The sequence below is a fragment of the Phodopus roborovskii genome, unplaced genomic scaffold (genome assembly GCF_943737965.1).
Source record: "Phodopus roborovskii unplaced genomic scaffold, PHOROB, whole genome shotgun sequence".
NCBI lineage: Eukaryota > Metazoa > Chordata > Mammalia > Rodentia > Cricetidae > Phodopus > Phodopus roborovskii.
The window spans coordinates 18,398,632-18,424,095 of NW_026126460.1; the positions used below are offsets into that span (position 1 = coordinate 18,398,632).

At 44.6% G+C, this 25,464-nt stretch overlaps 1 protein-coding gene, 1 non-coding gene and 1 pseudogene across 2 annotated transcripts in view; 2 read left to right on the plus strand and 1 right to left on the minus strand.

The window, feature by feature from the left end:
• Nucleotides 1-6,702, minus strand: part of Mreg (melanoregulin) — a 49,820-nt gene extending 43,118 nt beyond the window's left edge. Inside the window, exon 1 of the mRNA XM_051190437.1 lies at nt 6,422-6,702. Within this exon, the coding sequence (XP_051046394.1) occupies nt 6,422-6,516 (95 nt within the window). The 5' untranslated portion in view covers nt 6,517-6,702. The remainder of the gene's footprint in view (nt 1-6,421) is intronic.
• An 11,297-nt stretch (nt 6,703-17,999) lies between these two features.
• Nucleotides 18,000-18,190, plus strand: LOC127226558 (U2 spliceosomal RNA). The gene has a single exon (XR_007834889.1). It is a non-coding gene; the product is annotated as a U2 spliceosomal RNA (small nuclear RNA).
• Nucleotides 18,191-20,926: 2,736 nt separating this feature from the next.
• On the plus strand, nt 20,927-24,508 carry LOC127226546 (RE1-silencing transcription factor-like; annotated as a pseudogene).
• The last annotated feature ends 956 nt before the right edge of the window (nt 24,509-25,464 follow it).

Sequence of the window (25,464 nt, forward strand, 5' to 3'; positions counted from 1 at the left end):
AGATAAGAGCACTGATTCCTGTTCAGAGGACTGAGTTCAGTTCCCTGATCCCACATTACGGGTGTTTCCACATTACAGGATCTGATGTCCTCTTCTGACCCTCCTGATACACAGACATTCATGCAGACAAAGCACCCATACACTAAAATGGTAACATGCCTCTAATCCCAGCACTTTGGAGGCCAAGGCAGGAGGATCCCCATGAGTTTTGGATAAGCCCAGTCTACATAGCAAGTTCCAGGCCATCCAGAATTACACTGTGAGAGTATTTCAATAACAAAGAAAAAAGTCCTGTAAATAGTGAAGAGCTGACTTCTTATTGACCTCTGAGCTCCAGAAATAGCCTCACGGTTTCCGTCTTTGCCTCAAGAAGATAAATGTGTCAGCCCTAGAATGGGAATCACGGATTGAGGCACTGTCACACCACAGTGCGACCCTGAATGTCTCTGCTGACTCCTGTAAATCACTCTCTGGCTAGGGCTATGGCAAACCACACCCTGCAGCACAGGCAGCCAGAGCTGAGATATGTCACCCTTCACAGTCTGCTGAGGTCTGGCTCTGCAAGTCCAACAACACGCTACAAGAGGACACCAGGCTGAGCTCTCACCGACATCCGCCTGCCAACTTTTTGTGAGCCCCCTAAGAGTGAACATGATTCCATCAACTCGAAGGTCATGTGAGTTCAGCCGCAAAGACTCTGCACATGTGAACGGTGATGCACTTCTAAGCAGGGGGCGGCCCCTTCAAACACCATGAGTCCTCCCTCACCCCTGTCTCTACTGTGATTCAATACTTTCAAGACTTCCATCCCACTGGCAATGAGAATATGATCCAAGGAAACCTTTGACTTTCTTTGAGACTGTAACTTGGGTTAAGATCAGGCTCTGAGTCCTTTCTCTAGGGCTAGGTTTGTTCTTACACTGACTTGTGTTAGTGATATCTACTTAGGGGCTGGGGCTCAATGGTAAAGCCCTTGTCTAATATGCACAAGGCCCTGAGTTCCATCCCCGGCACTGGGAGAAAGAGAGGAAGAGGAGGAAAGAAAACGAAAGAAGGAAGAAGGAATGGAGGAAAAGAAGGAAAAAGGGAAGGAGGAAGGGTAGGAGGGAGAGAGAATACCCCTCCACTATGAGTTTTTAGGCAGCCCTGGGCAGCTAAAAAGCTGAACAAAACAATCTGGATTCACACTCCCTGGGTCTCAATGAGCCTGCATTACATGTCAGGTTGCACAGAGTATGAGTTAACATCCTGAAATCACACACACACACACACACACACACACACACACACACACACGGGAGGCGGGTATAGATAGAAAATAAAAAGGTGTTGCTGCTAACAGCCATGACGTCAGCAAAGGCAGCAGGTACAAAGTCAGCTCCCTAGCTGGTTACAGACTGTGAATGCAAAATTAGACTCCAGGGAGGAGGAAATGCGAACAAACAGATATGAATGTCCAGCATGGCTATGGGTAACAAGTACATTGATAGAGGAGCAGCCAATTTTCATTTGTAACTTTCAAAAACACACTATGCAACTAACTAGAAGTCTGATTTCGAGATCAGAAAAGACTAGGAGCCCCATAAACAGATGTTACCTATATGGCATATACCCATGTGGCAACCGCCCTTGCACTGTATCTAACTAAGCATAGCTTTTATTTCTTTTGCATATGTATGGTGTGTGCATGAGTCCATCTGTGGAGGCCCAGGGTTGAAGTCAAGACTCTCCCTGATTGTTCTCCATCTTTTCTGCCTAGGCAGGTCTTTTGCTCTCTGTTTCAGGTAGTTTTGTTAGCCAGCTTGCTCTGTGAATCCCGTCCCACCCTGTAAGCACTGGGACTGCACACAGGCTGTCAAAACAACCCGGCTTTTCACCTGGATTCCCAGAAATCCAAACCCCAGCCCTCATGCTAGAACGGCAAAAATGTCTACCTGCCGAGAACCTTCCCAGCTCTGAGCACAGCTTTTAGAGCCATGTGTCACAAACTCTGCACAGACCGCTCACAGTCAAACCACCCAGCACAGTTCCTAAAATGCATAATCCCAGGCCTGACCCAGACTTGGGTATCAGTTGCAACAACAGTAGTCAGGAAGGGAACTGCTCTTTAACCACATTTGTGGGGGGATACAGAGGATATCAGAGAATGACAATTGAAGGTCATGATATCATCAAGGTGAATGGCTAGTCAGGGGAGATCTGAGAATGTTTCCAAAGAGAGGAGAAGGGACAAGTTGGGAAGAGAAAGCACAGAAGCTCATTTGAGAAGGAAGAAGCTTTCTTCCCCCAGAGACATGGTGTAAGGACTCAGGCACTATGCTGGCCTGCCCGTCACCTGGCAGAATGCACTCAGGCAGTGCCCTGGTCAGCCCAGGGTTCCATGACTACTAATCTGCACTCAGGTGCAAAGGACCCCTTTAAGACACACACACACACACACACACACACACACACACACACACACACCGCCCTCTCTCCTTCACACTTTCTTTCTCTCTGTCTTCCCTGCTCTTCCCCCCCCCCCCCCACCTTCCCAGGGTTCCCAAGGCAGACAGGACTTTTCCTGTCTCCCTCTTCTGTCCTCTCTCTGTCTCTGTCTCTGTGTCTCTTTACCTCTTTTCTCTTTCCTTTCCCCTCCCCCCTCCTTTCTAATAAAATTTCACTTGAGCTCTGTCTGCCTGGCATGTTTGTCCCTCACCCTTGCCTGCCATGGAATCTGCCAAGGTTCATTCCCTAAGTTTTGGTGCTGTGATTCAGATTCAAACCTAATACATAGTCCCCAGAAAAGCCAAAGGATCAAAATCAAAAACTGCTCAGACTGGCAAGCAAAGCGGGACTAACAGTAGCATCTCCTAAGTGAACTGGAGTCCCTAGTGCAGCTTTGAGAAAGGACTGGAGTCCTGACAACCCCTCTTCCAGGCACTACAGCTATGGGACTAAAATAAAACATGGATAGCATTCTCATAGCTAGTTAAGGGAACAAAGATAGCTATTTCTATTTAAAAAAAAACTGTTATAAGAGGAAAGATAAAAAGATGACATGTAAAATAAAATTCTCAATAATAATGGGAACTATCTGGCCATGTGACTTCACCTCATAAGTACTCCACCCAGGCTCTTCAGAAACAGATCCTTACCACATGACCCAGCAATTGCACTCTGAGAGCTTTACCCAAGGGAGCTGAAACCATGTCTACACAGAAACCTACACACAAATGTTCACAAATGTTCATTCATAAAAGGGAAAAGTGTAAATTAGCCAAATGTCCACCAACAGGTGAAGAGATAAACAATATGATCAATCCACACAAAGAAATAATATTCAGCCATAAAAAAGAATGAAGTGTTGATACACACTCCAGCACAATAAACTGTAAAGCCATCATGCTAAGTACAGAAAGCCGCACGAAAAAGGACAATTGTGATCCCGCTTACACAAAATGTCCAAAACAGGCAAATCTACAACGACAAAGAAATGGATGACTGGTTGCTTGGTAACCAATAACTAATGGGAAAAATAAAAAGAGTAACTGCTCTAAAGTACACAGGTTTTGTTTCCTTGAGAGGAGTTAAAAATACACGGGAATTGAACAGTACAATAGCTGGCTGAAGAGATGGCTCGGCAGGTAACTATGCTTTTTGCCAAGGCTGATGCTGAGTCCAGTCTCCAGGACTCACATGGAAAGAGAAGACAACTGGCTCCTACAAATTCCTCTGACCTCCACACTAAAGCCAGGACTCAAGCATGCCAACATACATACACATACACGCAAGCACACACACACACACACACACACGTGTATTATATAGACATATAATATATATGTATATATATTAGATAGCTGCGTGGTTTGCATGGTTTTGTGTATACATCAAAAACCAATGACTTGTATTTTTTTTAAAAATAAATAAACTAGGGGCTAGAGAGATTGCTCACCAGGTAAAGCACCTGCCATGTAAATGTTGAGAACCTGAGTTTGGCTACATAAATGCCGAGTGGGCAGGGTCATCTTCCTGCAATTCCGGCTCAAGAGGCAGGGACCAAAGAGACCGGGGATCCCTGAGCAAGCCAGCTAGCTAGTAAGCTCTGGATTCAAGTGAGAGACCCTGACACCAACCCAGGTTTCTACATGCACATACACCTGCACCTATGTGCGCCCATGCACACAAGACCACACATAGACATGTGTGCATATCACACTCAAAAAATGCAATAACAATAATAATAATAATAATAATAGACTAAAACAGTGAATTTGAACCAGATCGTCATGACTCAAGTGGAAAAGAGCATTCGAAAAGAGCATTCGAAAACTTGTAGACACATATGTATCACTACCTCACATGCCCATTAGTAAGCTGCCCTTCTGAAATGGTTATATCAAAATGACACCAGACTAACCAGATGAGACACGTCCACTCACACTCACATGCTCAGAAGAATAACAATGAAAATTAATAGTAATTAAGAGTTATGGCATATTTACTATGTTGTCAGACACTATATTTAGCCCTTGGCATGTATGACCTCCTTTCCTTTTCCCTGCAATCTTTTGAAGTACATACTATCATCATCACCCTCAACAAAGATATGAGGAAACTGTGGCACAAATAATCCTAATAACTCATGGCCAGTCACCCACCTATGTGACTCATCCCAGGTAGCTGGATTCATCAATACATTGCTATGCTGCTCCAACTGACTAGATCTTCCTAATTTCTCAACATGCCCTCCTAGATAGGTCCTTGTGTATAGCCAAGGTTGCTTTGAAAACCTGAATCTCCTGCCTGTTTCCCAAGTGCTGAGATTATGGTGCCTGGCTAACCTTATCTTAATAATATTAATAATTATCACAAAATTCATGAACTTTCATCCACTGGACAGAAAGCAAGACAGAAGAATGCCTCCATTTCAAAACAAAAGTTACCAGAAGTCTAGCAATTCTAAAGCAAAAGCAATGGAAACACCAAAAGCTGTGTCTGAAACTAAATTAATTGAAGGCTATGTTTCATAATAACCAAGAGCCTGGAGTGCTAAAATAAAATTCTACACTGTTACCTACTGCCTTTTAAATTTAAGGTAGGCAATTCAGTTTCTCCCCACACAGAGTAGGCTCAAGATCTAAGTGAGAGGGCCATTAGCAAAACAACCAAACATATGTATGGTAGTCCAGAGGGGTGGATCTCTGTGAGTTAGAGGTCAGCCGGATCTACAGGTCTGTGTTGTGTTGCATTGTGTTGTGTGGATATATGTGCATATAGATAGTGTCTTGTGCACCTAGGTATATTCCTCGGAATACCTGTGTGCTCACCAAATAACGAGATGATAAATTCCAAGGCCTAAATGACAGGAGGAAGATGAAAAATGGCAAGACTACTTGAAAACTAGCAGAAGGCAGAAGGTCAACAATGGCCTCGAGCCTGGAGAGACTAAGACTGGATTGTTCCTACAGTGACAAGAACATGGTGCTTACTGCTCCGGAAAATACAAGCAGACAGGCAGGATGAGGTTATGTAACTCTCTGGAGTCAGGGGAAGTGCCTGGACTTGACAGAATAAGTAAAGGTAAGTCATGATTCAGAAAGCTGTACAAGCATTACTGTATTTGTTGCATATTCCTTAAAGAAGCCTGGCTTCCAAAGCTTGTTCACCAGGCCTGGAATTCCAACCTACATCCCATGCCCTAATTTCATTCTAAATATTCTGTTCCCTGAGGCACGATTTGGTGGAACTTTGATTTCAGCAAACTCACCATAGAAAATCATTTTAAGAAAAAAATAAAAATCAGGGTAACCCCCCCCCCAATAACCCACACTTGGATTGGATATGTCTTACTCCTGAGTGCCTTTTTCTCCTACACCTGAAGTATCGTTAAAAAAGAAAAACCAAGCAAATTTGTAGGGTTCCTTCACAAACCTTCTTTTAGCACATAGCTAATGAGCATTAAATTTCCTCACATTTCACAGCCTAAGGTTACAAAAAAACGGTCAATAGGCTGTCCCCCGGTACAACACGCAGTGTTTTTATCACGAGAAAGATGTCCTTAAGCCCAGTCGAAGAACTCGACTTCTTTCGGTCATGACATTGATAGCCAAACTTTTTTGCTGAGTGACACAGAAACCCACATTCATCCGATGAGACACCCCCCCCCCTGGAAACTTTTCTACCCAGCCCTGTCCCTGCACCAATCAGTGACATTTCCCAGGGGCATCAGCTGCCTCTGAGGATCTGAGCTTTCTGAGCCCCACAAAAAAATCTGACCCAAGGATATGAAGCTTAAAAACGTCTCAGCGGAGATGTGTCGCGATGGGGCCAAGGGGGCTCGGATGGCGCCGCGGTGTGACCTCACAGGACCCCCTTCCCGGTTCAGAGGACACCCGGGTACCCACCCCGCGCGGCCCGAGCCCGCGCCGGTACGCACCTGACCAGCGGCTCCTTCTCGGGCCGCGCGGGCTCCTCCAGGCACCAGCACCGGCAGCAGCAGCAGGCGCTCCGTAGCCAGCGCCGCAGCCCCATGGAGAGCGAGGGCGGACACCGGGGTCCCAGAGCCGGGCGCGCGATGGCAGCTGGGGCGCGGGGACGGGGGTGGCCGCGGCGTCACGGGCCAGGCCGTGTGCATCACGCCGCGGCCGGGGGACGCGAGGCGCGCGTTTCTGCGGGAGCTTTTCGCTCTCTCTTTTAATTCCCCGGTGCCGCCTGAGCGCATGCGTCCCGCGACGCCCTGCTGCTGCCCTCTAAGGAGCGAGCGCGCTCCAGTGGCAGCGCGGAACCCGGGGGTGGGGGGTGGCCGCTGGGCACCCACGGGGTCTGCAGCACGAGGTCGAAGCCAACCGTCCTTTTAATGGGCTTCTCTGCGGAAGTGAAAGGTTTCCCACAATACAAAGCTTTGAAAAAGTTTTTTTTTTCCTCCAAGCTTTCAGCCCTTACACAAAATAATAAAATAATAATAATAATAATAATAATAATAATAATAATAATAATAATAATAATAAAGCAATCGTTTGTTGAGTTCTGGGATTGTTTTTTTTTATAGCTGATATTTATGATAGTGGTTTTGTGAGCTACCAAGTAGGTAGGTACTGGGGAGAGTGTGGGTCATCTGCAAGAGCAGCAAGTGCTCTTAACCACTACTAAGTCATCTCTCCAGCCCCCCAAACCCTCCTCTTTTTGTTTTGTTTCGTTTGGATGGTTTTGGTTTTTCCAGGCAGGGTTTCTCTGTGCAACAGCTCTGGCTGTCCTGGAACTCTCTTTTTAGATCAGACTGGCCTTGAACTCACAGAGATCGGCCTGCCTCTGCTAAAGGCAAAGGCATGCACCCCCACACCAGGCTGACCTTTCTTTTTCATGACCAAACAGAAGCTTACCACACCCATTTTAAATTATAATTACTGCCCCCTCCCTTTCTTCCCTTCAGCCTTTCCTATGCACACATTTTTGTGTCCGGCTCGTTTCACTCAGTGTCATTCAGGCTGTACTATATCAGTGTGTGTCCCTTTTAGTCTTCCTGCCCCAGACATGTGATACAATCTCATGAATGCCAGTGTGTTATTTAACCAGACTCCTGCTGTTGGACATGCAGGCCAATCCCAGCCTTTTGTACAAAGGCAGAGCCATGGTGCACACCCTTGAGCATGTACTTCAGTGCTTCTACATCAACTGAGTATTTGGTGGTTGAATTGCTGTGTCATAAGATAGATGCCTCTTTAATTTTGATGAATCTTGACAAATTTTTCTCTCCAGTGAACAATTCTGGTATATGAGTGTCCTTTCTTTTGTTTGTTTGGTTTTAGTTTATTTGTTTGTTTCTTGTCTTTGCTAATCTGATTTATTTGAGAAACATTATCAACTATGTGCTAGGCATGTTTTAGGACATGTGAATACAGTAGTGAATAAAACCAGCAAAAAGTCCATACTCTTGTGAACATTTCAGAGGAAGAACTGGAAAAGTATTTACCAAGTATGCTAAAAAGTAGTATTTTTTAAAAAGGCAGAAGTGGAGAGAACAAGTTGCCACGGAGCAAGGTGTGTGTGTGTGTGTGTGTGTGTGTGTGTGTGTGTGTGTGTGTGTGTGTGTAGGGGTCACAACAGACTGTACCCCTGACCTACACCCCCAGGCTCCCAGAGTTTTGTTTTGAAAAGGTCTCAGGACTTCAAACTTCCTATATAGCTGAAGGTGACCTTGAGCTATATATCCTCCTGCCTGGACCTCTCAAGTGCTGAAATTAACCCATGTACTGCCACATCCAGTTTATGCAGGGCTAGGGATCAAACTCAGAGCTTTGCTCTCATTAGGCCAGCACCGTCCCAGCCCATGGACTGTGTCTTTTTAATGACTTGGGTCAAGAGGTGAATATTCAGCCCTAATAAAGATCCTTTCCAGTTTATGCCTACTTCCAAATTACTAATATTTTCTCTCTAATTTGAACTTTAAGACATAAATGAAACAGTTAACGTTCCCTTTTAAAGTGCATTTATTACATATTTTAAGGGGGTGGGGTATGAGTGCCCTGCAACACATATGGGGGTCAGAGGACAACTTGCAGGAATTGGTTCTCTCTTTCCACAATATGGGTCCCAGGGATCCAACGGAGATTGTCTGGCTTTCCCCATCACAGAACCACTGAGCCTGTGCCATGTGCCCTGGTTCTTTAAGGCTCATCACCTCAGTATCTGTCAAAGGTCTTCCTGGGAACTGACTCCCTTCCTGTTTCTCTCATTTTGAGGAGTTACAAGGAACCACAAACACTCCTCCTCCACCTTCAGCTGTTTAGCTGAGCACATCTGACAGTCCATTTCCCCTTTCAGACATCCTCACAGGGCAGCAGCCAGACTCCCTTTTCAGACAGGAGCTCCACTACTCCTCTGCCTGAATTGACGCCAGCCTGCATCACCAACCACACACAGGAGCATCTGACATTTACCAAGAGCCCCTGGGCACCTGATGCTGGGGGAGTTGGCAGTCCCCCTGGGGCAACTGGTGACTCACAGAGCCATCAGCTGCTTGTTTTCAAAGCAGAGCTAGGAAAGAAGCCAGCCTCTATTTTCAGACTACTCTGTGGCAAGGAAAACCCTGAGTCTGTTTTGAAAACAATTAGTATAGTTTGGAGACTTCTCTCACAACCCCCAGCCTTTAGGAATTTACTGACAATTACTGAGACTTGGAGGGGAAAGGGGGTTCATGCAGGAGGGAAAATAAGAAAATTCAAATATTTAAATGCCAATGCTTAACCAGTATATTCCACCAAATATCTTTAGGGTTTGCATGGGAAGCTCTGTTTAATTCTGATGGCTCTATTTAGGAGTTGTACCCCTACCAGGAGAGATAAGCTACAGCACAGTGGAGGACTGACATGGTTTAGAGAAATCACACCAACAAGTCCCATAAGGGCCAACAAGATGGCTCAGTGGGTAAAGGTGCTTGCTGCCAAACCTGACAGCTCAAGTTTGATCTCCAGGACACTCATGGTAGAAGTGAACTGACTCCCAAAAGTTGTCCTTTGACCTCCATTTACATATCATTGCATAGTGTGAGTAAATGCACACACACACACACACACACACACACACACACACGCACGCACGCGCACATATATATACCCATGGCTAAAAAGATGGATTAGCAATTAGGAACATATACTGGTTTTGCAAATGATCTGTATTCATGAAGTTCCCAGCATACCTGTCACACCACTCACTCCCAATCAAGGGGAATCTGATGCCACTGGCTTCTTTGGGTAAATGCACTTACTCACATGTATATCACCCACACTCAGATATGCATACTTATACACATAATTTAAAAAATTAAAAAACAGACGTGGTGTATGTGTGGTTTTTTGGTTTTGTTGTTATTGTTTGTTGTCTTTTGAGACAGGGTTTCTCTGTGTAGTTCTATCTGACCTGGAACTCACTATGTAGACCAGGCTAGCCTCAAACTCAGAGATCCACCTGCCTCTGCCTCCTGTCTTGGTGGTGTATGCCTTTAATCCAGCACTCTAAAGACAAGATTTCTGTTTGTTTAGGGCAAGCCTCATCTACATAGAGAGTTCTAGGCCACCCAGAGCTACATAGCGAGACCCTGCCCCAACAACAAAATGATCAAATAGTAATGATAATAACTGAAAGCTGGAGAGATGGCTCAGCACTTAAAAGAACTTACTTCTCTTGCAGAGGACCTACGTTCCCAGCACCCATATTGTCGCTTGCAACCACACTTTTAATCCCAACATTAGGGAGATAGAGGCAAGAGGGGGGTCTCTGTGAGTTCAAGGCCAGCATGATCTACAGAGTGAGTTCCAGGATAGCCAGGGCTACACAGAGAAACGCTGTCCTTTTGAATTGTTTGGTTGGTTGGATTTTGGTTTTTGGCAAGAAGGGGGGTTAGACAGGGTTTCTCTGTAGCTCTTAGGAGCCTGTCCTAGAACTTCCTCTGTAGACTAGACTGGCCTTGAACCTACAGAGATCCCTGTTGTCTGCCTCCCAAGTGCTAGGATGAAAGGCATGTGCTACCAACCCCCAGGGAGAAACCATGTCTTGGGAAAAACAAACAAGCAAGCAAAAATTGTGCACCACTATGCCAGCTGAGTTACTTATTTTTGCATCTACAACATCCCTCATCTCTCCTCTGTCTTCTTTTTGAGCATCCTCAATTCCATGGGTTTCACATGACTGAAGGTACCACCCCTTGCTCCCTCACCTCTACAAGGAGCTATGACCAAGGAGTCCAAGCCAATATACCTTCCACAGTTCACGCCTTAGACACCAGGACCCAATGATGGAGAATGCTTGAGGTTAAAAGATGAATTATTTTCGGGAAGTCCCTTGAAGAGGAGACTAAAAGCCCCAAGCATTCCTGCTGCACTTTTCCCATTCTCAATATTCTTTTTGCTTACCAGGGACAGTGTCTGCTGCATTCAAGTGTAACTCTTTACGGTCCCATCAAGGGACTAGGACAGGAAAAGAATCAGTGTGATGCTTAGGCATTGTCAAAAGCACGAAGTCAGAGTTAGTCTGACAAGATTTGTACTGTTTCTCAACTTGGCTCTTTCACCCTACAGCCCCATCACCCTGTGTGTCCTACAATGCAAAATACATCCTAAATTCCTAAGCCCTTGGAAAGAAGAGAAAGAATTGAAGGGCTAGGGATGTGGCTCAGTGGTAGAGTAGATACCTATCATTTAGAAGGCCCTGAGTTGAATCCCCAACACGGGGGGGGGGGGGGGGGGGGGAATATGAGAAAACATAAATGGTACTAAGAGAGCCTTATTCATGGTGTATCCCTGGCTGTAACTCACTCTGTAGGCCAGGCTGCCTGGAACTCAAAGAGATCCCCCTGCCTCTGCCTCTGCCTCCCTAGGATAAAAGGCATGTGTCACCACTGCCCAGAGAAACTTGATTCTTACCATTAAAACCATCACTGCATAAAGATCAGCTGCTAACTACCAGTGGTACCAGAGTTACACTCAAACTGGTAGAAGTATAAAAGGCAATGTAGCCCCTAAGAAACCCAGAAGGTCAGAAGTAATTCTGTCCATAGACATCAAAACTAGACCCTGGCCCTAGAGGAAGAAAAGTTGGTCTGCTCTTATCCTGGGCTGAATTGATGCCATTCTCATGCCTCTGGTAGTTTTCAATTGATGGAGGATGTCATTCTGTAAATATGTTTCTCTTATTGGTTAATGAATAAAGCACTGTTGGCCAATAGGAAAGCAAGATAGGCAGGACTAGGAGACAAGGAACTTTTGGGAAGAAGTAGGAGGAGAGTCAACATGTAAGACCAATAGAACACAGTTTGTGGCCCAGGCCCTCTCTCAGGTAAGACGAGACCACGTGGAAATACTTATATTAATAGAAATGGGTTAATATTTAAGACAGAGCTAGCCGATAAGAAACTAGTAACTGGCCAACAGCTTTATATCTAATACAGAGTATCTGTGTGTTATTAGGGGCTGGCGCAGTTTTGGGACCAGGCTGGCGGGAAAACATGCTTGTAACATTCGATTGCATACATTTCCTGCTAACTGAGCAGAAGAATAGAAAACAACTTCATCCCCACCACTCAACTAACAGGTCTGGGCTTGACCCTTGTTAACCAAGGACAGACCTGATGGGCTGTGCAGACAGGGATTCTGGCTTCCTAGCAGGTGCCAGGCTCAAGTGTACAGGAAATGGGAGACAGGAAAAATGAGACCTTGAACTAAGAACAGGAGAGGGATGGTTTTCTAAGGAAAAATCAGCTGTACGCACAAGAGGCATGGGAAGGCAAAAGGCAGCCCAGATCTTCTACACTCTTCCCCTTGTTTAACTGCCCTGTTTAGCCATCAGTTTTCCATGTAAACTTTCCTTTCACAGCTACATTGACCCCCATAGATGCTGCTACACTAGATAAACTGTGACTCTGTGGTCACAGATGCTGCCATCTGCAGTGGATAGAAAGATGTGACCTTTCTAACCGTGGCAAGGCCACGGTTCTGTCAGGTCCCAAACCCAACAACCTGGCCTGTGGAAACCCTTCACAAAAGAGAAATGGAGTATGCACCACATCCCCTTATACAGCAAACTATGAGCACCTAAAATTATTCAACTGAGAAAACATCTATTGCCAACTTTTTAAAGATTGGTTCTGAGCCCAATATTTTATGGAACATATCTAAAGATGAAAAATAGGCTGTTGACACTCAGAAAAAAAAAAAACATGAGCCAAGAACAAAACTTGGAAAATTATGGAACTCAGGTGTCTAGGCTCAACTTTTGATTCCTCAGGGTGGTCTTCCTCACCTCAGCCATCTTTTCCATGAGCATCAAGTCTGCTCCCACAGCTGTCCATACCACTTTGCCCTACACATTGCTATTCTAATTATACCCTTATATCTACATCTACCATCAAGCCACCCTACCATAACAAGCACTGCTAATGCCCTCTGAGTGGTCACAATATCAACCAGGGAATGATCTCTAGATCCTGATGACCTGGGGATCTCTAGACCAAGTATCCCATGTTCTCCAAGGTTTTATGATATTAAACACAACTAAAGTTTAAGAATAAGCCCAGAACTATACTATGTTGTGTCTTCTCCCAATTAAACTTTTTTTTTTTTTTTTTGGTTTTTCAAGACAGGGTTTCTCTGTATTGTTTTGGAATCTGTCCTGGAACTCGCTCTATAGACCAGGCTGGCCTCAAACTCACAGAGATCCACCTGCCTCTACCTCCAGAGTTCTGGGACTAAAAGCATGTGCCAACAATGCCCAGCCTCCCAATTAAACTCTTATAAATATTCATTAACACCTACTTGTTGCAAGATGTCACAAAATCACAAAATAAAAGCTACAAGAACTATAACAAATGCCAGCCAGCACTTGAGAGGCAGATGTACACAGATCTCTGTAAGTTCCAGGCAAGTCTACATAGCAAAGTCCCAGGCTAGCTAGATTTACATAGCGACAGCCTGCCTAAAAAAGAAAAAAAAAAAAATAAGTACTATGACAAGACAAGAACAGGACAAGTTCATATTTGCTATTAGACCCTTCTAAAGACATACCAAGTCCTGAGCCAAGATCCTGAGCCACAGAAAAGCATATTTATGCCTACTGTTACCTTCCTGTTCCTTTGTATTATTTCTCCACAACACCTACTGAGATACAAACAGGCCATAGTCCCGCAACTCTCCTATGTAATTTCTACCGCAAGGTACCAGGTGAACCTATTCCGGTTGCTCTGAATCATAGATGGTTCTCCATGCTGCCACCTTGTGGCTTTCACTGTGAATGAGCCGCTGTCTGTACAGGTGGGGCTAAGGACCTACATACAATGACCAGCAAACTCGCTTTCATTCCACATGCAAAGCTGCAGCAGCTCCCTTTTAAACAGTCACAGAAACATTTAAATAAGAGGCTTGAACTGACTCCAGGCTAAACTCAGCCCGCAAATGCCCAGATAAATGGAAAAGGATGTTCTCCCTTCTCTTGGCAATATTTATTTATTTAATTTATTATTTATTTATTTATTTTGTTTGGTTGGTTGGTTTTTTGTTTTGTTTTTTGAGATGGGGTTTCTCTGTGTAGCTTTGTAGACCAGGCTGGCCTCTCGAACTCACAGAGATCTACCTGCCTCTGCCTCCCAAGTGCCAGGATTAAGGGCATGCACCACCACTGCCTGGATATTTCTTTCTTTCTTTCATATTCATATATATATACCTACACACATACATACATATAGAGAGAGGGGCTCTCTGTGTATATGTGTATTCCTTAGCAGTCCTGGAACTCACTCTATAGTTCAGGATGGCCTCAAACTTAAGAGATTTGCTTGCCTCTGTCTCCTGGGTGCTGGGATTAAAGGAATGTACCACTGCCACCCAGCTATTGAAGTATATCAAAGAATTCCAACAAATGATTAGAACTGAGATTTCTTAAATTCCACTTTTACCTATTTAAATAATTTTTTCTTGACAGCATAGTAGACATAATTACACAGAAAAGATCCATCTTTTAATAAAAGTGCTGGTGAGGGATTTTTACTCCATAAAATTCAGGATTGGAGTCAAATGTGGTGGTACCCACCTTTAATTCAAGCACTCAAGAAGCAGAGGCAGATGGATCTTGAGTTCAAGGCCATCTTGCTCTACAAAGTGAGTTCCAGGACAGCCAGGGCTGTTATACAGAGAAACCCTGTCTCGAAAAAGAAGGAAAGCAAGAAGAAAACTTCATTCAGTACTGCCTAATGACATTGGAGGCTGTACATAATATCCCCTAGTGATATTATATCCATTGTACTTTGTGATGTCACCAAGAAATACTGCTCCATGGAGCATTTCTCAAGATATATCCCACCATGAAGCGTCACATGGTTGTATATGACTCTGCATAACACAGGTCTAAGAAGGTGTGTGAGACTCTCTGGAGATGCTGTGAGCAGGGCCAAAAATCAGGACAGAATAGGAGAGAGGCAGGAGGGAGAGAGCGCCTCTGAAATGGCCAATGAAGCTTTGCCACAGGAAGGTAGCTGTTGCCAATGAGGAAAGGATACTGTGCTAGGATTCAGGGAAATATGTCATTCACTCTAAATGTTGGATTTGATCAGAGCTGAGAGCTGCTTTCATTAGTGAAGTTCATTAACAAATCTCTCAACTCACCTCACCCCTTTGATGGAAAGCCTCCCTGAGGCTTTCCCACCTGAGCCCTGTCCCTGGGCTTTATTTCCACTCTAAGCAGGCTGACCTCTACCAAGGCATAGTGGGACATGCCTGCAATTCTGACAACTCTGGACACTGAGGCACAGGAATCATGAGTTCAATGCCTGAACTACTCTTTCTAACAAGAGGAGGGGTTAGGGAGGGAAAACTTAATAACTTCAGATGGGGATTTTTTTTTTTTTTTTTTAACCGTTACCACTCCTATCCTTTAAACCTCTCCTAAATGTCAGGCATGAAGACTGGGTACCCTGAGTTTCTTGTCAGGCTACTTGGACTCCATGACTCCAACCTCAGGGACAGGGAGGCCCATCTCTGTCCGGTTAGTTTCCATACAGTTCCTAAAGATGAAGAATTGGTATAATGGTTTGAGGCCAACAAGCTCCAGGACAGCCAAGGCTACACAGAGAAACCCTAGCTTGAAAAAGAAAACAGAATTGGTATAATGGTTTAACTCCAAATGAGAGGGTAGCTCCTCTGCAGGACTTGGCATTTTCAAAAGGTAAAACAACCCCTCGAAAATGTACGTCTTAGAATAAATGCTTTCTAGAGGAAAAGACAATTTAGGTAGAAAGGGAAATCCTTAGTTGCTGCCCCACACATATGCAGAAGAAGTTGATTTAAAGACCTTTAGAGAGAACAGAGAGGAAGCCTAGCATTCAGGTAAGATAGGTCTTCCAGAACTAAGTTTCCAGACTCAGCCTTCCTTCTTTGCAGGAATATCTCACCAGATAGCAATAATCTCTCAGGCTCTCCCCTCTCATTTTGACAGGGTCTCTCCACATAGCCCTGTCTGACCTTGAACTCACAGAGATCTGCTTGCCCCTCCTCCTGAGTGCTGGGATTCAAAGTGTGTGCCTTTAGGTCCAGTGTGACCTAGGAACAGTCTTCCTGGTTCAGTTTTCAATGCAACAGTAACCTGCTGGCTCAAGGTGAAATTCCTCACCTGTGTGGACCCAAGCACACTTGGATCTGTTGTGTGATGCATAAAGAATTCTCTAAGGGCTAAATGAATGGCTTCTCTCAGGTCATAAATAGCTAAACATGGATCAAGACAAGGTCTCTCCATGTAACTCTTGCTGTCCCAGAACTCACTCTGTAGACCAGGCTGGCCTTGAAATCACAGAGACATGCCTGCCTTTGCCTTCTGAGTGCCATCACCTACTGGCAGGTGTTGTTACTATAGATTTGGAGTGGTCTCTTCCCTTATCCATGTTTGGCAGGAGGTTATAGATGCTTCACATGGCTTAGTTCTAGCAAATGACACAGGACGGGCTACTAGCAGGAAAGGCAGTTGATAGTACAGGAAAGCATATTTGTTAGCCCTTTTTGAACTATGAGAAAAGCACCTGTGGAATTCTAGAAGAAAGAAGTGTCGGATGGAGGCTTCTGGGGGTTCCCAGAAAACTTAGTCCCATGTAGCACTAGTTAGGAAGTGTACTCCAGCCATTGCAGTCTGGACAGCCTTGAAGAGTCGATGTCACAAAGGGGTAGTGTGAGCACAAGCTCAACTACTGGCGATCACCTGCAGGGAGAGAGAAAGGAGGTGGCTCCACAAGGCAAGGTGATACACACGTTAAAGTTTTCATTTTAGCCAGAGGCTGGCTTCTTTTATGTATTATGTAATTCACCGTTAGCCTTTTAAAAGACTGTACACAAGGAGTATTGGAAATGTAGGGCCCAGCTTTCTCCTGCACACGGTGTCCAGACACTGTTGAATAAGTTTCCCATCTCTTTGTTGCCGTCTTGTCTTTCTGACTCTTTCTTAGTCCCCTGTGGTTCCAAGCCATGCAGAAAGCCTGTGTTCTAAGGTCAAGATCCTAGAAAATGTGTAGGAGCGACAGGTTACTGTAGTACCAGAGGCTCAGAGGTGAACCCAAGTGAAGGTAAGTTAGAAGGGACCACTGTCTGAGTGCCCCTGCATGCCATGCGGGTCTCTACCAACTCCAATATTCAGTCTATTTTTAGTACACAGTCTAGGCCTTCGAAGTATGGAGAGGCAGAGGCTGGAGGATCTCTGTGAGTTCAAGGCCAGCCTGGACTACAGAGCTAATTCCAGGACAGCCAGGGCTGTTATAAAGAGAAAACCTTGTCTCGAAAAATAAAAAATAAAGAAAACAGAAAGGAGCATAGCCCCATCTTCACGCCTGACTATCTGATCCCAGAGCAGTACCCACCCTGTTTGATGAGCGGTCACTAAATCGGATATCTTTACTTATCCCTGAATCAGGGTGGCAGCCCCCTATCTGATTCTGGGTGTGATCGCCTTCGGTCTCTGCTAAGTCACCAGGTGAGAGAAGGGAGATCACGGCGTCACACACAACTTTAGGATTGGGGCAAGCATCACGGACACAGCGCCGAGTTCCTGAATTGGAACCAACGCTTGCGGAGGAAGAACAGGAGATTTTTCCTTCTTCGGCCACCGTCCACCTCCCAGGATCTCAAGCAACCCAGCCCACGCCCCTTTTCTCTACGGTGGCCTACAAGGAACGGCGGCTGAGTCACTTAAGTGCCGCGCGGAAGCGGCAGGGAGAGAAGCTCAGCCTGAGGTCGCCACGCCCCCGTGAGGAGGCGGAACATGCAAATCAGACGCGCCGTGCGCGCGCGCGGGGATGCCGGGAGCGCCAGGGTCGTGGAAATTTGTAGCCGAAGCTGTGGGTTTGAGAGAGCGAGTGGAGTGCCCGGGACGCGGACTTAGTCGCGAAGCGGAAGGAGACGCGGGAAAGAGGCTCGAGTCAGGGTCACGAGCGGTCACCACGACGTTGGTGTGGCTCGCGAGCGCAGGGCAAGGCTGAGCGGGAGGTGCCAGGTATCGCTTCTCGGCCTTTTGGCTAAGATCAAGTGTAGTATCTGTTCTTATCAGTTTAATATCTGATACGTCCTCTATCCGAGGACAATATATTAAATGGGTTTTTGGAAGTAGGAGTTGGAATAGGAGCTTGCTCCGTCCACTCCACGCATCGACCTGGTATTGCAGTACTTCCAGGAACGGTGCACCCCCTCTCGGGGAATAAGCGAGGTTAAAAGAAAGTTTCTTTAGAAAGCTTCTTACTTTAGGTGTTTTGCGTGGTAGTTCCGGTGTTTCATGTGCTAGCTGTGCCTTAATTCACTATTTGTAGCTGAAGTAAGGGAGAGTACAATAGACAAGTTGTATAGTGGTGTGTGCAGGGACATTTGTGATTAAGCATTGGCCTATAGTTGGAAGGACAAGTGAATAGAGTGTGAATTATAGCCCGCAGTGAGCCAACAAAAGTCCACATCTGTAACAGTAACGTTTTTAATTGTTTGACCGTTTTTCAGATCATCCAATTCTTGTAATGTAATTGTGGTTCAATTGCAAACCACATACACTTATGGCTCTGGTTACTAGTTCATGACAGTTGTGGTGTCCCTAGTCTTTAATCCCCTGACTTGGGGATACATAGTGAATCCCTGTCTAGTTTTTTTTGTTAATTGATTTAACACAAAGAGAACACCTCTTCCCCAATACTCAACCTTGGGCCTGACCCCTCCCTTAATGATCTATAATCTGGTTTCACAGCAGGTGCCAGTCTCATGCACACCTACACAGTGCTCAAGTGAAGAGGGACTGGGGAGACAGGAAAAGTGAGATTTGGGGCTAAGGGTAGTAAAGGGATGGTTTCCTCCGGAAAATCAGCTATAAGCACAGAGGCAAGGGAAGGCAAAAGGCAGACCAGGTCTTTCTACACTCTTTCCCACATTTAACTGCAAGGCAGTTAACTATACTATCAAAGCTAATTCAACTCCTAACACAGGTGTTAGAAGCTTGTGGTAGTTAATGTCAATTTGACAGTATCTAGAATCACATAGGCAATCGTTTTTGGCTGCTGTTTTGTGGCATGTTCCTCAGAGTTGCAACACTGACTCACTCACTGTCGGCCGAGTAAGGTTAGTTGTGGAGGCAGAAGTCTGAGGCAGAAGCAGAAAACAATGAATGCCTTGTTGCGGGATTCAAGGTCACCAGGCAAAGACCCCCAAACAACACATTTCAATTTAAAAGATTTTTTAAAAGCAAAACCATTTTATTTTCAGCAGTTCTGTGGCAACAGCCTCCTTTCCCATCTGAGAGCTGTCACAAAACGGGAAGATGGGCTGGAGTTTTCAAAGGCACAAACCACAATTGTCTCAACCCCAGGGATTTTTCTGCTGCTTGTAGTACTATCATGTTTTTCTAAACAAGCAATGGTCAAGCAAGATTACAGAGACAGAATGAGCATCTTGTTAATGTTTTTTGATAATACACAATAAGGGAAAGGGCTCTGAGATGAATCTCTTTGGACTGCTGTCATGACACGGTTGTTGTCTAGAAATCTGTGGTTGACAATCCTTAGGCTGAGAATAAGGTTCTATTGACTCCTAGATTTTTCCCTTTTCTACAGGATAGCTTATTTTGAAACTTGGTTTGCAATGGAGTAAGTTTTTAACCATTACAGCTCAGCTTGCTTATGAACCTTTACTTGGTAAAAGAAAACAGTAACAAATCCACCTCCTAAAGGAGCAAACCAGAAACAAAGGGTTATCAGAAATGGGAAAGGTCTGCAATTCTGAGAGAATGAATCTGTGTGCCACCTCTTAATAGTACACACATTTGGAAAAGTCACTTCCCTGTCTCCTTGGGAGCACTGTTTCTTCAGCATGGAATGAAATGCTCCCAGGCTTTTTTCCTAATAATGGCTCATGCTCACTAGTGAAGAAGGGTGGAAGACTGAGTGGAGCAAATCCTGGAGCCCATTTTGAGATCTGGCCCAGCTCACTGTCAGATTCCATAGGTTCTTGGCCTTTGAAGGAATCGAGGCCAGGACATATTAATGGAGAAGCCAGATTCAGAGGTCCAGGGAGAAGCATGGACTCCTATCGCAGTTAAATAAGGATCAGGATAAACAAATAGGCCAAATAGATGTTTATTCAGGGAGAAATAACTTACAACCTAGACAAATGAACACCAGGGAATTCCACCCGATGCTCTCCTGTCCTAGTCACACCAGTAAGAGAGCTTTTCCCAGCTCTCTCTCCGAACTCCTTCCACAGGTCACTTCTGCCCATGGTTCCACCCCGCAATGGGTGTGGCCAGTGCCACAGAAGGACTATCTCACTACAGACTCCTAGGTTGGGACTCTTGTAATCAAAATTCACAAGCCTTAGAAGATAATGGTGACTGATTGGACTGTTAAAGAGCAAAGGAAGTATCCAGGATGTGAGTCGCTAATGTGTCACTTCCCTAGCTTGTCATTCTCCAGTGCTGGGGGGGGAGGGTTTTCCTGTGAAACATAACAAGACAACAACCACATTAAGAAAACAATCTGAGACTTGTTACGAGTTTTTCGCACCAGCCTGTTCCCACAGCTGCATCAGTTATTAATTACTTATTAATCTAAGTGTTTCCACATGGTCTTAGCTTACTGGAGAGAGAGTTGAGACCTCTTCTCTCAAGTCCCTACATCTTGAATCTCCTCTACTACATCTCCCAGAATCCTCCTTGTCTCCTAGTTCCGCCTATCTTGCTTTCCTATTGGCTAACAGGGCTTTATTCATTAACCAATAAGATAAACCTATTTACAGAATGCCATCTTCCATTAGAGACTGGAGAGATGGTTCATTGGTTATGAGGACTTTCTGCTCTTGCCAAGAACCTGGGTTCTGTTCCCAGCTCTCATATCTGATGACCTTCTGGCTTCCCAAACTCACCTGCATACATGAGGTACACGTAGACTCAAGCAATGAATAAGATACTAGAGGTAAGTGCAGGTAAGTGCACTGGCTGCTCTCCAGAGGGCCCGGATTCTATTCCTAGTACCACACAGTGGCTCACAACCTCCTGTAACTCTAGTGCCAGGGAACAGACACCACCCTCTTCTGACCTCTACAATCAATGCATGCAAATGGTATATGGACAGGCAAAACACCCCATGCGTGAAAAATCTTAAAAAAAAAAAAAAAAAAAAAAAAAAAAAAACTAGAAGCCGGGTGATGGTGGTGGCACACACCTTTAATCCCAGCACTCCAGAGGCAGAGGCGGGTGGATCTCTGTGAGTTCTAGACCAGCCTGTCTACAAGAGCTAGTTCCAGGACAGCCTCCAATGCTACACTGAAAAACCCTGTCTTGAAAACCAAAACAAGCAAACAAACAAAGTAATTAGAAACTCCCTGAGATGTAATATTCCTTTAAGGGGCTGATAACCATCCATAAATGTGGTATCTCGCCATGATGGTCAGACTGAAGTTATATTTAACCTTCTATCTCCTGTCCCTGCTCCTGGAACATTTGTATAGCACTTGACGGACACACAAGCAACCACAGCAGGTCCTGTTAGCCACCATGACCTCACTCCTTCCTACTCCCCCAGAAGCAACCTGGGCCATGACTTGAGCTCAGTCAGCAAATGCTTCCCAGTATTTCAACCTCACCATACAGTGAGTTAGAACTACCTACGCATTTCCAGTACTACAGGTGGCTTGTCTTGCATTTAATGCAACAGACAGTGTAGAGCAGTAAAATGGAAGTGATGATGATAAGGTGGGTACGGTGTAGGGAATAAGTGCAGCCAGTAAGTGAGAACACGGGGAGATGCCTATGTCTTTGTATGAGTACCTAAAGTTCTTCAATCTAGACATATCAAAATTTTCAGTACTAATTTTGATTAGTGGATGATACATTTTCATTAAGAGTGAGTGTTAGTGAATGTTAGGGGTGATACTCTATAAAACCAACTGAAGGACTGTTGTGTTCCTGATTCTGACTCTGGATAACACTACCACCCACTCCAAGAGTTTCTGTATGAACTAAATCAGCCCACAGTGGGAGGGCAACAGCCTAAACAGGCACTCAGAACCCAGGGCCCAGGGTGTTCTTGTTCTTTTCTCAGGTAGTAAGGGCCAGCTCTGTAATACAGGGGAACTATAACTGACTAGGTTATGATAGCAGACCTACGAGAGCGCTTCTCTGAACTTCCTCCAGGGTGGTGAGGGGGCATGGAGCAGGCAGCAGCATGCAGGCAGGCAGTGTGCTGTTGTAACTTATGTAGAATTAAGCTTGTATTCCTTTCTCAGATAATTTGTATATTATATTTTGTCATATTGTGTAAGATCTTTCTGTTTATGATGTTTTGTGCACAATATCTTTATCATATTCTATATATGTATACTTTTACATATGTTCAAGACATTTTTGTATATTGATACAATTTAGGATATTTTTATCATGTTACACTATACAGTTCTACCTCTGGTCAAGATATTTCACTTCTACCTCTGTTTTAGAGATTTACAGATATAGATATAGGTATAGTTCTATTGCTAAAATCATTGTCCTTGCTAAATTACTTAGGGAAGTTTCAACTATTCTTATATGTTCCTGAGTATTACAATTATCTTCACCCATGTTTCTTATACCTATGAGATTAGTCAGACATAGATGTTTGAACTTTAAACACTTCATAGACCTGCAGAACATGGCACTTAAATGTTTTAATATTAGTACTCCATTTATATGAGACACTATTGCTCCTGACAGCACCAAGCTATTCCCAAGAGTATGTTGGGCGCTCCTTCTGGAGTCCATCTTCTCCTCGGCTAATGGACTCTTGGGCAAAGAACTACCCTCACCTTGACCACTGACTTTGGACATGCTGTTCTACTGTGCTTGCAGGAGACAAACATAAAAGACTGCTAAATCTTGCCAAGTCAGGGTAAGACAGCCATTCTACCTCCCTGTTTCTGTATTGGTCAGTCAGATACTCTAGGCCTTAACCAAAACTGGTTGCCCTGACGTTGCTGTGAGACTTTAGGTGACTGTCCAGGTGGCCTGCTGTTTCTGTCTTCGCTGCACCCTTTGGAAGCTGCTTGCCTGCATTTCCTGCCTACCCTAGCATTGTTATTTTCCTTCTCAGGTCTTTGATGAGGTTGAAGATTATTAGACTGTCACAATTGTTCTCTCTTCCTAGATAGAAATATCAGGTACAAAACTTAAACTTTCCAGCTTAGGACAACTCTATAGTAATCTCTGTTATGCCTTCACCCTGGGACTGGATATGTAGTTCTTGCCATTTGCTCTTGTTACCTCACTGGCAATAGATCTTAAGTGTGTATGTTCTTAATTTTCCCTTTCCTAGAGCATACTTGATATTTACTGTCTTTGTATATAGTTTTATATCAAACCTAAATCTCTTTAGACTAAAAGGGAAATTGTAGTGAGTTATCCACCCCCCCACACCTGTTGCACTGACCACACCCATTGGGCCATGGGGACAGGTGTGGGCATGACCTGGGGGGGATAGGTCTGGGGTCCCGGACCCCGGCTCTCTTTCTCTTCCTGGTAGAAGACAGAGAGCATCCGGAGGCATCCTTGGGACAGGAACCTGTGGTAGTCATCTGTTTCTGGTGTAAGTGATTTCTCCCCGAATAAATGCCCATCAGCCTATCATTTCCCAGCTTTTATTTCCCATGCATTGGTGTGCAGTTATGGCCATGCGGGTGATAGGGCAGTCTCTGGAGGAGGAAGTCTGTTCAGCCACAGTGGCAGCACAGGCATTTGCTAACATGATGAGCTGAGGTGCAGCCTAGACTGGGGAGGTCAGCAGCAGCTACTGTGATTACCTAGTGGGTGAAGAAAGACAGATGGCAGAATTGTGTCCATCGGGGACAACCACTTCCAGATAGTGGAGGGGAAGGACTTAAAGAGTCTGTTGAACTAAAAGGTGACCACAGTGGGCCGGTAAACAAGGAACTGAGAAGTTTGGAGCTAAATGCTATGAAACCACAGCCTGTATTTGAAGCATCAGCTGGCCCTGAAATACACAACTCAAAAAAAGATCTCCCTCCTGAAGTGCTTAGGACAGAGGACAAGTCCTTTAGCTATAATCCATGCCAGTATGAAGCCAAATCTGCAAAGATGTTTGTACATCACATCAGGGTCCACAGTACTACAAAAAAAAAAAAAAAGAGTTTTTGTTTTTTGTTTTTTTTCCGTTTGTTTTGTGAAGAGAGTTCTGAGGAACAGGCCAAAAGCCAGAGAATCTGGCTCCTCTAGGGCAAAGGAGAACTTCAAGGGCCCCATCCACTGTGATTGCTGTGGCTGCAATACCAACCGGTATGATTACTACATTGCTCACCTAAAGCACCGTACCAGAGCTGGCGATAATGAGCATGTTTACAAGTGTTTCATTTGCACTTACACAACTGTAAGAGGGCATCACTGGAGGAAATACTTAGGAAACCATTTTCTGAGAAAAGTCTACATGTGTAGCATGTGCAACTATTTTCAGACAGAAAAAATAATGTCCAGGATGTTCAAACTCATATAGAAGAACACATATGTAAAAATGTAAACTTTGTCTTTACTCAAGTTCACAAGATTCTGCTAACTGGACACATGCGTACTTACTCGAGTTAATTTTTTCAGTAGATGTTGGCATTGGGATGGCTACTCAACTGAATGAAGAACTCCAAGTGATCCTTGGAAACAGAAAACCTGGAGCCAGACAATCATCCTTCCAATTGTAGAATGTGACTTGTGAGAAAGCCATTAGCTTTGTGGCTAATCTAGAATGGAGTGCTGAGTTTTGGCAAACAGCTGCATCTTCCCTCCAGTGAGTACCTGAACAGGGCTGCTGTTAAGTACAGTCCAGATTTGAAGAATCATACTTTCTCAGGGATCTTCACAAACTAGTGGGTGTCCTCGCTGCCCCTGTGAGACAGCGGCTGTAGAGGAGAGGCCTCACGTGAATTGTAGCTATCCCAGTGTCCCTCTGGGGACACTGATATGAGAAACAGAATGTTCCAGAACCTGTTCTTTGTGTTCTTTGGCTTATGACAGAGTGTGAGAGTCCAATATGGGATTTCCCTTACTGGAAGTAGTAAACAAAGTGTGGTCCCTGTCAGGAATTGTGACATTTTGATGGTCATGTCCTGTTTGGAAATAACCTGTATTTAGCTTATTTCTTTTACCTGCCGATCTCTGAGCAGGCTTCAGATTTTGACAGTTCATGAAAGGTAAGACAAGCATTAACATATGGGTGAAAAGCTTGGTGAAATTCTGAGTGAAGTTTTAGTTAAAGTTAGCTGAATTTAGGATTGACTGGGAGACCAAAAAAAAAAAAAAAAAAAAATTAAAAGTGCAAGATTCAAGACACGAGTTGTGTGATATTGGTGGGTTCTCTGTATGTGAATGAGAATTTATAAATGGTGAATTCTAGGCTCTGACAATCATTGTGAGTGCAGATCAAGCTGCAAGTGTTTATGCTTTAAAACTTAAATTATA